The sequence below is a fragment of the Trachinotus anak genome, unplaced genomic scaffold (genome assembly GCF_046630095.1).
Source record: "Trachinotus anak isolate AG129_WGS33_773 ecotype Australia unplaced genomic scaffold, CSIRO_AGI_Tana_v1 ptg000001l, whole genome shotgun sequence".
NCBI classification, from domain to species: domain Eukaryota; kingdom Metazoa; phylum Chordata; class Actinopteri; order Carangiformes; family Carangidae; genus Trachinotus; species Trachinotus anak.
Window position 1 is genome coordinate 10,011,997 of NW_027273852.1, and position 14,428 is coordinate 10,026,424.

General features: G+C 42.1%; 1 protein-coding gene across 1 annotated transcript; it reads right to left on the reverse strand.

The window, feature by feature from the left end:
* Positions 1-310: 310 nt before the first annotated feature.
* Positions 311-13,911, reverse strand: LOC139619837 (ras-related protein Rap-2a). The gene is made up of 2 exons (XM_071474949.1): positions 12,727-13,911; positions 311-2,124 (listed from the first exon to the last, which is right to left on the reverse strand). The coding sequence occupies exons 1-2, from the start codon at positions 13,038-13,040 to the stop codon at positions 1,887-1,889; spliced, it is 552 nt and encodes a 183-aa protein (XP_071331050.1). The 5' UTR covers positions 13,041-13,911; the 3' UTR covers positions 311-1,886.
* Between the last annotated feature and the right edge of the window lie 517 nt (positions 13,912-14,428).

A 14,428-nucleotide genomic window follows, 5' to 3' on the forward strand; every position in this document is an offset into this window, starting at 1 on the left:
AGGGGATACATCATAAACAGCAAGTGCTTACAGCTAATTCGGCATACTTTTAATGGTGCCAATTTACCAGAATGCAGATGAATAAAAGCTATAAAACAGGGTTATAACAGTAACAGCCACAATTTTGTCTGAGGGGGGGCATCTAGTGTCAGACTTTGAAAACCTCTGCTTTATACGAGAATGGTTAAGACCTCTTAGAGGGTAAGGCCTCTGTGAAATATAAGAGAAATGTTCAAATAGTTATTACGTAGAGTAGAAAAAAGCACAGAAAAAATAAGCAATGTGGTTATAGAACACAGGAATGAGCATGTCAGTCCATTCACTTTCATTTCACTCAAGCTTGGTAGCCTCAGTTGAGTGTTGAACGCACTTTTATTGTTTAGGTGTCAAATGTAACAGTGTCACCATTCATAGAGGGAATAAAGAGTAAATGGTCACATAAAAAAATAGAAAATCAACAATGAAAATGGTTACACGGGGAAAGTCTGGTTCCCGTGGCAACATAGATGTACAGTCGAGACAATGTCCAGATCCAGAAGTGTATGTGTTTGGTTTGCACATTTCCACAGCCTATATTAATCTCAAACAATAAGAGTCCTTTTTTTGTTTACTAGCCATGCATACAGTTGACAATTCCACATGTGTTGAGTCAGTGTCTTCATAGGAGCTGGCACTTTCAATACAAAATATTTACACTACCATTTATTATTCTTATAATCATCGCCTTCGTCGTTACTATTTGTTACTATGGATTTGAATACTCTGAGCACATAAAGAATGGGATCAGGATATTGAAACTCTTGAGCACCCCATTTCGCATTGATACCAGAGGAGAGAAAAAGCAAATGCAAAGTATGACAAATGTTGGCATCTTCACTTTAAATGTCTCCCATTCCTGAAGAGAGTTTAGAGAGATCGTCTGTAGAGATATTCAAACACTGAAAAGATGAACTATTTGTCCCATCAGGATGAAGCAGTTAGTTATACCACTACTCAGCAATCTGCTGTCAGTCTTCCCCGAAAGGAAAACAAAACATCACACGATATGTGACTCTGCTATGTTTGCTATTATATCTCAAAGTGAGAAAATAGGAAAGAGATAACTGCACCAAATGTTTCAGGAAAAGACACTGACTTATCCACCATTTTCTCTCCATTCCTTTTTTTTAACGGTTGAAAAAAAAAAATTATATATAAGAAAATGGAGGTGCTTTCAGGTCACCTCTTTGGTTCAGCCCTGTGATGAGTAGAAAAACCTCCCACTAACACACCAACCATACAGACAGAGCTGGGTGAAACAAACTGTACATACTGCAAATCAAATACTCCTTTATGTTGGAAATAACTGGATCCCAGAAATCTTCTGTTATCGGGTTAGCGTACAGTAGCTACTTGCGACCGAGTCATGGTAACAAAACAAAAAAAAAAAGAAAAAAGAAAATGCATATTGGTGTTTTATGCGAAACAGCCAAAACCATTTCTATCAGATTGTTTAACAACCTAAAGATAAGTGATCCTGATCTGTGATTCTTTGCTGATGAGAGGATAAAATCTAACAACAAAAGAGAGTAACATAAGGCGAGGGCACGTTCCTTTTTGTCATTTGTCAATTTCTCTTGCAGCAAATTCCTGGCATTCTTCATTCAAAACGTATTCGTTACTCACATGTTGTTATTAATAATCATGTCACTGCAGATTTTATGCTCCATAGAGTTAACATCCATTGCGTTCAACCATGAATTTATCTTCCGTTTAATTGGCATGTGCATATGTGTGTGTGTGTGTGTGTGTGTGTGTATGTCCAAGTGTGTATCTCTCTGCTGCGAGTCGTAAGTAGACTTTTTTTTTTTTTTTTTTGCCTGGCCTGTTCCTGGAGGCCCCTGGGGCTATTGTATATTGCAAGAAGAGCAGCAGGGGTCATCCTTGTCTGGCTGGGCGGCGTAGTCCATCTGCCGAACGATCTCAGCGAACAGTTCGTCTACCATGGTTTTGCTCTTGGCTGATGTCTCCATGAACGGGCAGCCCCACTCCTCGGCCAGGGCCTGGCCTTCACTGGACGATACCTCCCGCTCGCTCTCCAGGTCCACTTTGTTCCCCACCAGGATCACAGGAACCTTCTCGTACCTGAGGACAGACACAGACGCATGAATGAGACTGACGCTGAGGCAATCAGTGTGTCTTTGTGTCCTCACATTTTTCCTGAACTTACAGTTTAACAGGCAATTAGCCTTTCAGAACTTGGTAATAACACATGCTTTATGCTCCAGTGGGTTTTAATTGCACTGCTGAATAAACCTTTACACTTTCCATGAGAAAGTCCTTTACTTAATGCTATTATTTGATTATCCATAATTCCATAAATTTTCTGTGTAGCACAGTACTGAAACAAGACCCTTTAAAACAGTCATTCAGTCTTTCCTTCAATGGCAACAATGAACAATCCAGTGTCATTTATTCATTTACTTGACCTGCTTCTCCCTGTTCAAGGAAGCCAGGCAGCATTAGGCAAAAGTGATATAGATGAAATTTATATTGTGACAGTTACTAAATATTCATATGCAGGCATAAACACATGAACACACCTGGATATATATATAAGTACAGTACATTGACTGTGGTGTTTAAAACAAATCCAAGAAAAAAAAATCTAATGTGTGTTATCAAAATCAAATGGAATCCTAACTTTTTAAATGTATTCTACATTATTCCAGAGCTAATGATAGGACCAAGATTATATGGAATAATGAGTACTACATTCTTGCCCAGCCCTAGTCTCATTGTCATGATTTGAAGACAACAAATAAATATGAAAATGGCATTAAAGCTTTAGACATTCTCTGGCTGTCATTTGTGCTCGCTTTAGTTTGCAGATCACACTGAAGTGCCAAAACAGAAAAACATCGATCTTTTTTTTCTTCTTTTGGCTCAATGAAACTTGGCAACTTCCCAATGGTGTATCAAAGCCAAATTATGATAAAGAGTGTAGTTGAATGAAAAGTCAGATACACAAAGTCAGTCCTCGCCAGGCAAGGCGATTTTATTTACATGGAATATTTAATTGCAAGCAAAATCAAGCAACCATTCTGTCATCTGCATCTTTCTTTCTTAGGTTTACGTAGCACATTTCATGACACCGTCACATCATGTCTCTGACATCATTTAGTTTTCAGTGATGGCATCATATAGAGAAGTTATTTGAATTGTTGTATTACTGATGAAGATTCAGTCACACAAAATATAAGTTTAACAACACCACTAAGTACATTTTACTTTGAGGGACCACACACTCAAAAGCTCATTTGTTTTCTGACTACCATCTGTCTCCCTCTTACTTGTCTTTTTACTTTCACTTTCTGGGCTGTTCTGCTGATAAGTGATTGCTTTGTTTACTGTTAAAAATGCAGTGTGCAATGCAATGCAAATGCAATGTTATTTTTTTCCCAGCAGAAAGCAATATTTTTGAATGCTTGAAGGTATCTGCCCGAAAATCAACTTAAATAGAACCGTTTCATTAAAAGAATTCAGGTGTTTATTTTTTCAGTGAAAAACGGTAAAAGGATGAGAATCAAAAATGAGGGATCACAGAGAAAGTTGGAGGAAAAAATATTTGTTCTTAGCAAAGGCTGACAAACAGATGTCAAGAGAGCATAGTTTCCTCTGCTACGCTGCACTACAACATCAGTCTGGCTGTTTCAAAATCACCCACTTGGTAAAGTATTTTCAAAAAGCTCAGTTGAGCGCAAAATGTGGGCTCACTGTGGGTGGATGGCCAAAATGGAAAGAAAATGATGTGTGTTTTTTTTTTTTTTTAAAGGCTCTACTTTGATGTACACACGGTCTTTGACTGAGGGAGGAAGCTTTTCGCATATTGAATCAGGGCAGCACCTTTTTGCTGTGAGGTGCTAAATGCTGAACCTTCACGCCGCCCACCCTGCCTCATATAGTAAGTCTGAAGCCTGACCCAGTGGAGAACGGGAGATGAGTAGTATAGCTCTGCCCCCTGAGGATAGGAAGTTCTCATAATCTTTTGAGCTCTGAACTCCCTGCCATGTTGCTGGGGCACAACATGTCACTGTGGAACTGGACTACTTAGTGGGCAGCCAGAGGAGACGGTCAGTTCAACTAAATAGGCTACTGCACTATAATTACGAAGAGGAAGGGCTGTGACGCAGTTTCACCAATATAATCACTACATCAGTTCTGATATTGGGAAGCAGGGTGGGCCTCTGAGCCTGTTTGTACACATCAGAAGAGATAACAAAGATCAAAAACATCAGAGGGGTAGCAGATCATGCGTATTCACATCCTTTGGTAAGCAGCAGGTTATTTCTTTCATCCTTAGCTGCATGAAGCTGGCAGTTCAATCTTTTGGACCCGCTGAGTTGAAGTGACTCTGTCTGCGACCCTGAGCAACATCTGCCCGCAGTCATGCCCCCGCACAGCAACCAACATCATTAGGGTTTTCACATGCTGCCCTCGCTCTATGAAATATACAAGCCTCTAAATTATGTATAGGGGAAAAAAATCGTCCTCATGCTTGATTGCCATGGTAACAGGTATACACGGATAGGACTAACGCTGGAGAGACAGGGCGACTGCACAAGCAGCAAGTGTGATACTTTTCCAAGTCGGGCAGCCTGAGCATCTCTCAGAGGCCAGGGGCTGCAGGTTTCAGCATTAAATAAGCTTAAACCTGCCGAGAATAGGAAGCCAACTTTGATCTAGTCATGAATACATTATCCAGAGCAAACTTTAATCTCAATCCTGTCCTGTTCTCAGGGTCGGCTCACCAGCCGAGAGGAACTACCAGGATTTAAGAGATGATCTCAGAGGTTGGTCGGTGTGTTCCTCTTTGAGCTTGGAGGCAACTTGAATGAGAAAGTACAGCACAGAGCTGACAGATCTCATTCACTGCATTCCTCCTGTCTATATAAAAACAGCGGGGCCGTGATTTTCCTCACAACTATTTTGAACCACTTCTGGCTGGTTGTAGGCCCTTCTTGCCTGGAACCTTGTATTCCCTTTCCACCTTCACTGAAAAAACAACCCTAAACATAGATGTGGGCGAGCAGATTGAAAGGCAGACCCTTTACTTTTATAGCTGCATCCATTTAGGAGAAGCCACAGGGGGCTCAGCGTTTAGTTGGGGTAATAGGACCATTTGGGTATCTCCTCTTCTGCCCCAGGCTGTAGTTTTAACTCAAATCTCCTGCTTCTAATCTCTCAAGGAGGCCTGTGGCCACCTAACTATCTTATATGTTATCTACCATCACATGCTGTTTCATCCCAGCTCTCACTTTCCTGCCCCAAATGCTTCTTGTTCCAGAAAAGGCACACTTTCAGATGGTTGGTAACTGAGGTCAAGGCTTTAAAATGAGAGTTTTAAGCAAACTATCATTATTTAAATAATATAACATCAATTAATCTTCCATATTCTACTGTATTAACTGTTTGGTCTGTACAATGGCAAACTAATTTTGTAGAGCCCATGATGACATCCTCAAATGTTTTGTTTTGTATGAATCAACAGTCCAAAACCCAAATATATTCAGTTTAACATGAGAGAAGACAAGCAAAACTAGTCACCACTGTGAAGCTGGAACCGGCTAATGTTTGACTTTTTTGCGTGAAAAATCTTGCAAACGATTAGCCAATCATCAAAATAGTTACTGATTAATTTTCCCTTTACTGACTAATCAATTAATTGACCAATTGTTTCAGCTCTATATTACAGTAATTACTATCAATACTGTCATTGTCAAATTACCACTTCTGTTTGAAGGTGTTACAGACAAGAGTTAAATGCATACAGATTTTCAATCCACTGGGGACATGAGAAACACTTCTGCAGTCACCAGAGCTTCCTACACGTCAAACCTCAGACACCATAACAAATATACATGCATATCTATGTATGTATATATATATATATATATATGCAAATATAACAAACTAACTGTAATTATCACAGGTGTCCCACACAGCATGAGGAATTCAAGTAAAGTCTCTCCAAAAGAGTCATGTCAAACATCCAAGTGTGTTTTCCTCTTTTAACCATAGTGGAGGATTTGACTTGGTCCACTGTATCTAAGTTAAACAGCTCATTTAGGCCTCATCATAACAGGAGCACAGCACAAAGACATCTGGTACCAAAGAAGAGGGTCTATATATAGCCATAATAACAGAGGAGGAAACCGGCAGTCCCCAGAGGTGTGAGGTGGTGGCTGCCACGGATACTGAGGCTCCCAGGGCCTCAGCATAAAGGGTGTCGGCCGCACTGTGTCTGGACCCAATAGTGGCTGACGCAAGGAAGCAAGGCTTGTCCATAACACAAAACTCATACAGAGCTGTTTATATGGTTTAGACACATGCCTCAAAACACAAATGAAGAACTGAGTCTGATTGTGTTTGTGCTGTGACACAAACAGCACAAACACCACGTCACGCTTTAGCCTTCAGCTTGTGAGCCTGACGGCGCCCGCACTGGAGCACTCTGACTGCAAACACCCATGTGAGCTCACCCAGACACACCTTATCTATAATGCATGATGCATCAACTCACACAGGCCTCGCTGACGGACGGTGGGACCTGGCGGCCCAAGAGTCTCTGGATTTGACTCCAGCCAACACAGTCAGGACGAGGGAGGAAACAGGCTGTGTGCTGGGCCTCCTCCCAACAGCCCTTTTGAGGAGGGTCCTCAGTTTAGACAGTGGAGAGAATTCAGCTGAGTCAGAGAGTAGCAATAAGCTCCTCTCTTTGGGCGATGAAACCAGGACAAAGAAAGACTTAATCAGGAATAGGAATTTTGTAAACATGCCACGACAACCACATGAAGATTTCTGCTTTTTAAAGTGATCGGTGAAAAGTCAAAAAAGACAGCATCACGACTTAGTCTCTTGGATTCTCTGAGGGTTATGAAAACTAATTCTCTGCTTCTCGTTACCTTCAAAATCTGATGTTATTCACAGATGGTAGAGACATTGGCCAAGAAATGTTGAAATGGACAAGATAAATGAGTACTGAACTTGACAGACTCCACAGTCATCCTTGGATCTGATGTATTACAGCAATAATGGGGCAGACTACGAGCTCCCTGGGGGTAATTATGCCGTCTGAAACAAATTCCTCCTCTTACTGTGCAAAGTACAAGATTGAAAATCTGAAATTCAGAGTTCCACTAAATCGAAAATGTGCTCAGATTGCCTTTCCATAAGAGAGCGGTGATAAAGGAGAGGAATAAGCTTTGAATAGTCCACAGACTCATTCCTAAGTTTTACAGCGAAATATGTCCCAGGCGACATGTTCTACATTGTCTGCTGAAGTCTGATGCTTTACACTGAGGACATGACTCCAGTATTGACACTAGACTTACCAGCCTAATGTCAGAAAGAAAAAAAAAAATCAACGTGTAACTTTAGAAATCAAATTAGACTACCATACGTGTAATGTTTGAGTTTGTTGTTAATATTTGATGACTAACTTACTTCAGCATATCCACTCATGAAGCACTTTAGTAGGAACAATACTGGGTAGTTTTGCACTGAAGTACTGACCTCATTGAAACTCGTTCATGAAAGAAAGGTTGTAATAAGAACATAAGTGAGCTTTTGGAAAATGCGCATCTTAAAATGCTGCTTAATTTTACAAAAATGAGATCGGCCTGAAAAGTGTAGCTTCATCTGCCCTGTTTCTTTTTTCTGTTAACTTCATTTCACATGCTAACAGTCTTAACCATTTTATAATAAAGTATAGTAAATGCTTGAATGAGCAGGTGTACAGGTGTTCCCAATAATGTGCTTGGTGAGCAGGATTAAGCTGCACAAAACTGAAGAGCTTATTAACTGCCTGTTTTGACTCTTCAGGGAATTTCATGAGGATTTTTTTTTAAGCATTCACTGTGTGACATGGTAAATAAAAAACCAAAAAAAAAAAGCTATCAACCACTAATGCCTCAACAGCTTGTGGCGTAGCTGTTTTTATAATTGTTTGTTGTTTTTTTCCTCCCTTGTCATTATCCACAGAGAAAGCTTAAAAATCCATTTCAGTTTGTAATTGGTTTCTATAAGAACTGACATTTTGTCACTGACTAGCACTGTGTGACATCATCTTTAACCTTTGTCAGTGGCATTGTGGTACAAAACAGAACTGGACTTCATGATACACATGGGCTCTCATAAAGCTGTAGCGTGACGAGCTACAATTTATACATTTATACATATATATTGAATCACAGACTAAAACACTTGTTAGGCATGTTCACCACCTTAATTTAAGAAGTTAGCATGCAAACAGCTGAGGCTGATGGAAATGTCATGCAGGCATTTAGTCATAAACTAAAGTATATGATAAATTTGACCTGAAATCAATCCATTCATGACAATCCGTGGACTTAAAACAACTTAAAACAAACACAAAGGTGAACTTAATAGTGACGCTAGAGAAAAGTCGGGATTATCATCATTTGGACTCATTGTCTGAGAGCCATGAGTGACTGTACCAATTCTTGGCCAATTCTGCTCAATCCATCCAATAGTTACTGAGATATTCCAGTGTAGGGGGCCAGAGCGGTAGACTGGCCAATCAACTGACCGACATTGCCATCCCAAGAGCTAGATGTGACCTGTTTATTTGGGTAAATTTCCATAAGTTGCTCTCATTAATTACAGCCCTGTACTTTTTGCATTTGCTTTAACTAGTGCCCCTGTCTATAAATGGGAAAGTCTGAAAACAGAGCAGAAACATTTTTCAGAGGGGGGGGTGGGAGGGGCTACACTATGACCCAGCACTGTGTAGAGCCTTTAGCACATAATTTCTAAAGCCAAGTCACCTCTTAAGTAACCGTCACTGAACTTTAGCTCAGCTCTTTCGCCCAGTTTTCACAACACATAAAAAGACACTGATGAAAGAGGATCTTTCCGAACAAACTGGGAGACTGTTGCTCCTCCAGTTATTGATCTTAATCCCTTCAGCCACTTGGCACATGAACAAGCCCTGGGATGGTATCTCCACAGTTTGTTAGCTTTAGCACAAGGTTGAAATGACTGTGCGAACAAGAAATATGAAGATCAAAGATATCAACAATACCAGCAACACCACACCACTGCAGGGTGGCAGCACTAAGTGCAAGGTGTTTCGTCCTCTCTAACCTATGGCCACGGTGCTTCTTTGAAATGCTCTCACCAATTACAACATATCTCTGGTGTGCAGTTAACTGCAGCTAAAGTGAGGAGTGACGAGGTCTCCAGCAGACACGGGCAGGCCAGGGTGTAATCACGTGCACCCATGGCCTCTGTGCTAAAGTCCGTCTGTGCCACCAACAGCAGGCACTGATAGATGCTGACAGGGTTCAGAGTGAGAGCGACACACAGCAGTGGCTCTGACCTGAGCGAACGCCGATATGGTCAGGACGGGTCACCAGTGTTTTGGCAGCAGGGAGGGTTGAACAGGCAAGAGAAGCAGTGACAGCAGTACAGCAAGGTACAGGAGCAGTGTGACTGCTGAGGTTTTACACAACAAAACGCCGTTTTACAAATACAGTCGTTAACTGAAATCGGACACTTGTAACGGCTAAAGCTTTAGCCCAAAAACATTAAAGGAGAACTGCAACCTTATCTGTCTGTGGTCTGTGATCGTCATTGAAAACAAGCGGTTTTTTGATCAGCTGTGTCTTTTCAATGTCTCAGGTTGTCTTGTCTTCTCCTCCTGCATTTAGTGATTTCCTACATTTCCCACAAGCCACTTCCACAAGCCCAGCAGAACATGCCTGAACTTGTTGTGTTTCAGCTGTGTGTTTCAAGAGGGCAATGGCAAGAGTGTGCCAGATTTTTTTCAACAAGGAAAAACGAAGGACTGTCACTTCCTACATCTAAAACACATCTTGATGCTATCTTGAATTATAGGCTACTGAGGCTACGGCATGCACATCAATTATTAACTTTTCCATTTCTGTTATGGATTCCTCATCGTGTAATTGCTATAAACTAGTGAAAAATAGGAAACCCAAAAATTAAAGACTTGCTCTTTTTCATTCAGACTTTTGGATAACATTTGGCTGGCTAACCCCTGCAGTAAACACTACATGAAACAGGAGGACCCAGAATCAAATACAATTCTAATGTTGAGTTACATTCAAACTTTTTCAATACTGACTCTTATTTAGTAGAATTGCAGGGATCTATGCATTTAACAAAATAAGCCAAACTTCAACTATATGATCAAAAAATGAATAAACAAAACTTAAAAACCAAGACAAAATATTCGCTGCCAACTTTGCAGTTATCGCCATAATTTGCTTGATATAATTATTACATCATTTAATTTATTTGTTGTCATTTATAACAAAAGGAAGTATGACTGGCTGTCATGGTAAAGGGCTGCGTTTCAGTACAAGTGTTTCCCGTGTTGATCTTTGATGGTTACAGAAAGTATAGAATTACATGGTCTGCAAGTTGTGCTGACAACGGTCCTCCGGCCATCTAAGCTCCAGTCACATCATGTGGTTTTCCTGTGCCTGTGAAACTATATTAATTGAAAAGGGAGAACGCATTTGGCTTCCACTTTTTTGTTTGTATCCGTGTAACTGGATGTGTTGAGTTTACCACAAGCAGTACGTTCACAGTTTATATAAGCGCAGTCAACAGACTTTTGATGGCGGAAAACTTCGGTCTGTATGTTTGGAAAAGCCGTAAACAAACGGCAGAGTAAAGCAAGCTTTTCCTGAGAAACCATCAGTGAAATGTTTCGTGTTGCAAGGCTAGCAGCAAGTAAGGTCAACCGCGTTAATGTTAGAGGGAAGGTGCTGAGGTCTGTAAACCTCAACTCTTAGACATTCTTTCATTTAGCTCTTCTTTGAAATGAATTACTTCATAAATGAACAGAAATCATCTGAATAACCACTGAATAACCACTGTGCACTTCCATTCAAAAACTCGAGTAAAGGAGAACAGCATACAGAATGTGGGTCACTGTTTTATAACTGAATTAAAAGACTATCCATGACCTGGCATTTTTAAAGAAACTCCACTGTTTCCAACACAATTTCAAGTTTGAACTAAGTCCACATAAAGAACAGGACTCTAACTACATTAACTATTATATAGGAGGAGCATGTGTAGTGTGATGGTTTTGCAACAAAAAATAAATTCTGCTGTGACATTAGAGAGCAGCACCAGACTCAGTGTTAAGTGGGAAATCACGGAACAGCCTGGCTGCATCTGCTGTGTGAGCACACATGTACACATTTACATTCACACACACACACAAACACACGGATCAACACACAGACACAGACACAACTGTGCGCACCTCTCCACATTCTCAACTCATATGGGAGAAACATGTTGACCTCATTCTTTCATCCACAGATTTGTAGGATTATTTGTAAGGTACATGTGAAAAAAAAAACAAAACGAAAACTAAAGGCAACAAACAAAAATAAACATCTTTATGATGATAACATTACATTTTACACAACACCAAAACACACACAACTTCTCTGTCCTTATGCTGGGCATGATTTCAAGTAATTAGCTATATCAGTATACAGTGTGAGCGGTAAGCTGATTTTAATGTGTTACATCATTAGACTAGTCTGTCACTGCAGAGCCTATTGAACTCCCCACATTGACTGTAACACATCCACCGACGCCTGCCATGACTGACGAACCCACACAGTCAATGCTACAGTCGCTGCACATCATAACACAGGAACTGAGCTAACCAATAGGGAACAATCACCAATAATGATCCGGTCAGCAGCATCAACTGCATTGTATATTTAAAGTTTTATAAAATCATCTCATGTCACCAGGTGAACATACAGTGCAGTATGTCTGCACAGTACATTGGCCCGGAGCTAAGAAACACCAATAACATGATGGCACAACCACACAGCCTCAGCTAACCTCTCCCATGTATCAATCAGCGGCTCACTCCGGTGACCTCATATCAGGATCATCCGTGTAGCAGCGCTCAGACATTAGACAATCTCACACTTTCAACTGTGTTGCTCTTCCTCAAGAGCCTGTGCAGCTTGTTGATTAAAAACACGGCCTCTCCACCGCAGAAGCTGGGCTCACGCCAGTGTGCTTTCCCCCCGACCCCTACAGCATTTTTGAGCCGTGACTCCTTGAAGCTCTCTGCCGAGCCTCTTTTGCACTGAATCCGGGGCATCCCTGGCTGGGTGTTTCACTGAGGTTGCAGCATCTGGCACAGAAGACATTCAGAGCTGCAAAGCTGCAGCTTGGCAGATCACAGGCAGCATCTAGCATGTTATGACTGGAAGACAGACCGGTCTCCACTTCACAGTGCTGATGGATAGGATGGGTCAGCACTGCTGGTGCCGTTAGGAAACTGTCATTCCTACGATGCAACTGTCTAGACTGAAACATTAAAAAGTCTGCAGAAACACTGAAGAGAGGAGGATACTCTAGAAATGACAAATGAATAGTTTTAGGGATGCTGGGACTGCAGTGCAAGGACATTTGCCTACCAACAAGCATTGTGGGTGAGACCTGGTACACCAAAATAGAACAGGCATGTTGTTCTGTAGTCTGCCCTGAAGATGCACAGCATCTCCAACCAAGCACAGCTCTCAGACCAGGCCCGTACCCATCCTTCAACTACAGAGCCCGTTAGGTCAGCACAATGTGTGTGGAGAATAATCTCCAGCATCCATCCCTAAACTATTTGGACATCACTGGTGTCCTGCGCATCATTCCACCAACCTTTTCACTCTTATGATCTGATCCCTCATCGGCTTTATGTCCTGGAAGCTTTGCTGGTTGACGAGGCTGTAGACCAGTATGAATCCTTGACCGTTTTTGATGTAAAGGTCCCGCATGGAGGCGAACTGCTCGGTGCCGGCGGTGTCGAGGATCTCCAACACCGAGGGCGAGGAGTCCACCTCGATCTCCTTGCGGTAAAAATCCTCTATGGTTGGGTCGTACTTCTCAATGAACGTCCCGGTGACAAACTGCACGGTGAGGGCGGATTTCCCGACCCCGCCGCTGCCCAGGACCACCACTTTATACTCGCGCATCGTGGATTAAATCAAGTCGTAAGGTATCAATCTCCGCGCGTCATTGAAATGAACTCGAAATGTTCCCGCACGAATCCCGGTCACCATTCGTGTCCCATTTTGAACGGGTTGTCAATAACACAGTCTTGCCCGCCGCTGCTCAGCTATGGCAGAGCACAAAGACTGGGTGCCCCAAGATGGATTTCATTGTAGAAATTCCCCTCATGCAGGCCAGACGCTGACAGCTAATACGAGCATCCGAGGACCGCGACTGTCCAGACTGTGCACAGGGAGGAAGGAAATATCGCCCGATGATGTGGACCGTGCGGGTTTTCATCTGCTTTGCTCACCCCTGTCTATGCATCAGGGAAGGGGGGAAAAAAACAAAAAAAAACAAAAAAAAAAAACAAACTTGCTCCATCGAGGACACTGGAAAAACGCCTGGGTTTCGCCCCTACAACGAGCAGCAGGCGTATCTTTTCAAGCGGGAGGCCGCCTCGGAAAAACAACGCGAGCTCAAACTATTTCGACACTTCACGGAAGAACTTGCGTCTCTTTGTTTCTTTTTCACCATCGCTGACATGTCTCCGTTTCTCCCCCGCTCTCCAGTGCGATCCCAGCCGCCATACTATCGGGTGGAGACCCACGGCCGCTGCGTAACCAGCCGGTCCCCGCTCGGCTCCCGTACGGGACCCTCCCTCCTCAGACGGATGTGCGAGCGGTCCAATGGCTGCCTCCGCTCTCCATAAACCTCACTTGTGCCATGAACGGGGGCCGCACGGAGGGAGCCAGTGAAATCCAGCGGACACATTTCCGTTCATGTGTTAAAATTCCCATCATTCGGTTGCCCCAGTGACATCCAAAGAGAGCTCGACCAATCACAGAGGCGGCTCGGAGATGCGTATCCAAGAGGAGGATAATGCGCCGGATGCTGTTGCTATGGTAACGCTGCATTTTGTTGCTGCTGTCCAAATGTGAGAATGCTGGATAAAAAAAAAAACAAAACAAAACAGCTGAACCGTAAAACAGATAGAAAATGATTTATTGATAACCCAGACATTAGCCACGTCTGTTTGCCGTCTGGAAAATCATTAACTTTGCTTTCAGTTGATGATCACTTCCCTGACACCACCTGAAACACATCGTTTGTCCAAATTTATGGAACAAAAAGAAAAAAACGATCTGCTTGTCTGATTTGTCTTTTACTGGTGTAGGCAGCCACTCCAGCTGGGCCTACGTCTATTAGAAATGATTAAACTTTAAAACCTAGAGACAATTTTATTTGTGAATTGATTGATTCAGATTGAGTTTTTGAGCCAGCTCTCCCTCTCTCTTTTTATTTTATTTTATTAACAACAGAATTCAGAAGACTTACTTGCGGGTTCAGAGAATGACCCTGCCAATAAAAT

Bases quoted from the DNA above. Each gene is read 5' to 3' on its own strand.
- LOC139619837 (XM_071474949.1), bottom strand. From the start codon at position 13,040: ATGCGCGAGTATAAAGTGGTGGTCCTGGGCAGCGGCGGGGTCGGGAAA. The intron at 2,125-12,726 runs GTTGGTGGAATG...GTCTGTCCTCAG, and splicing joins CAGATCATAAGAGTGAAAAG to GTACGAGAAGGTTCCTGTGA.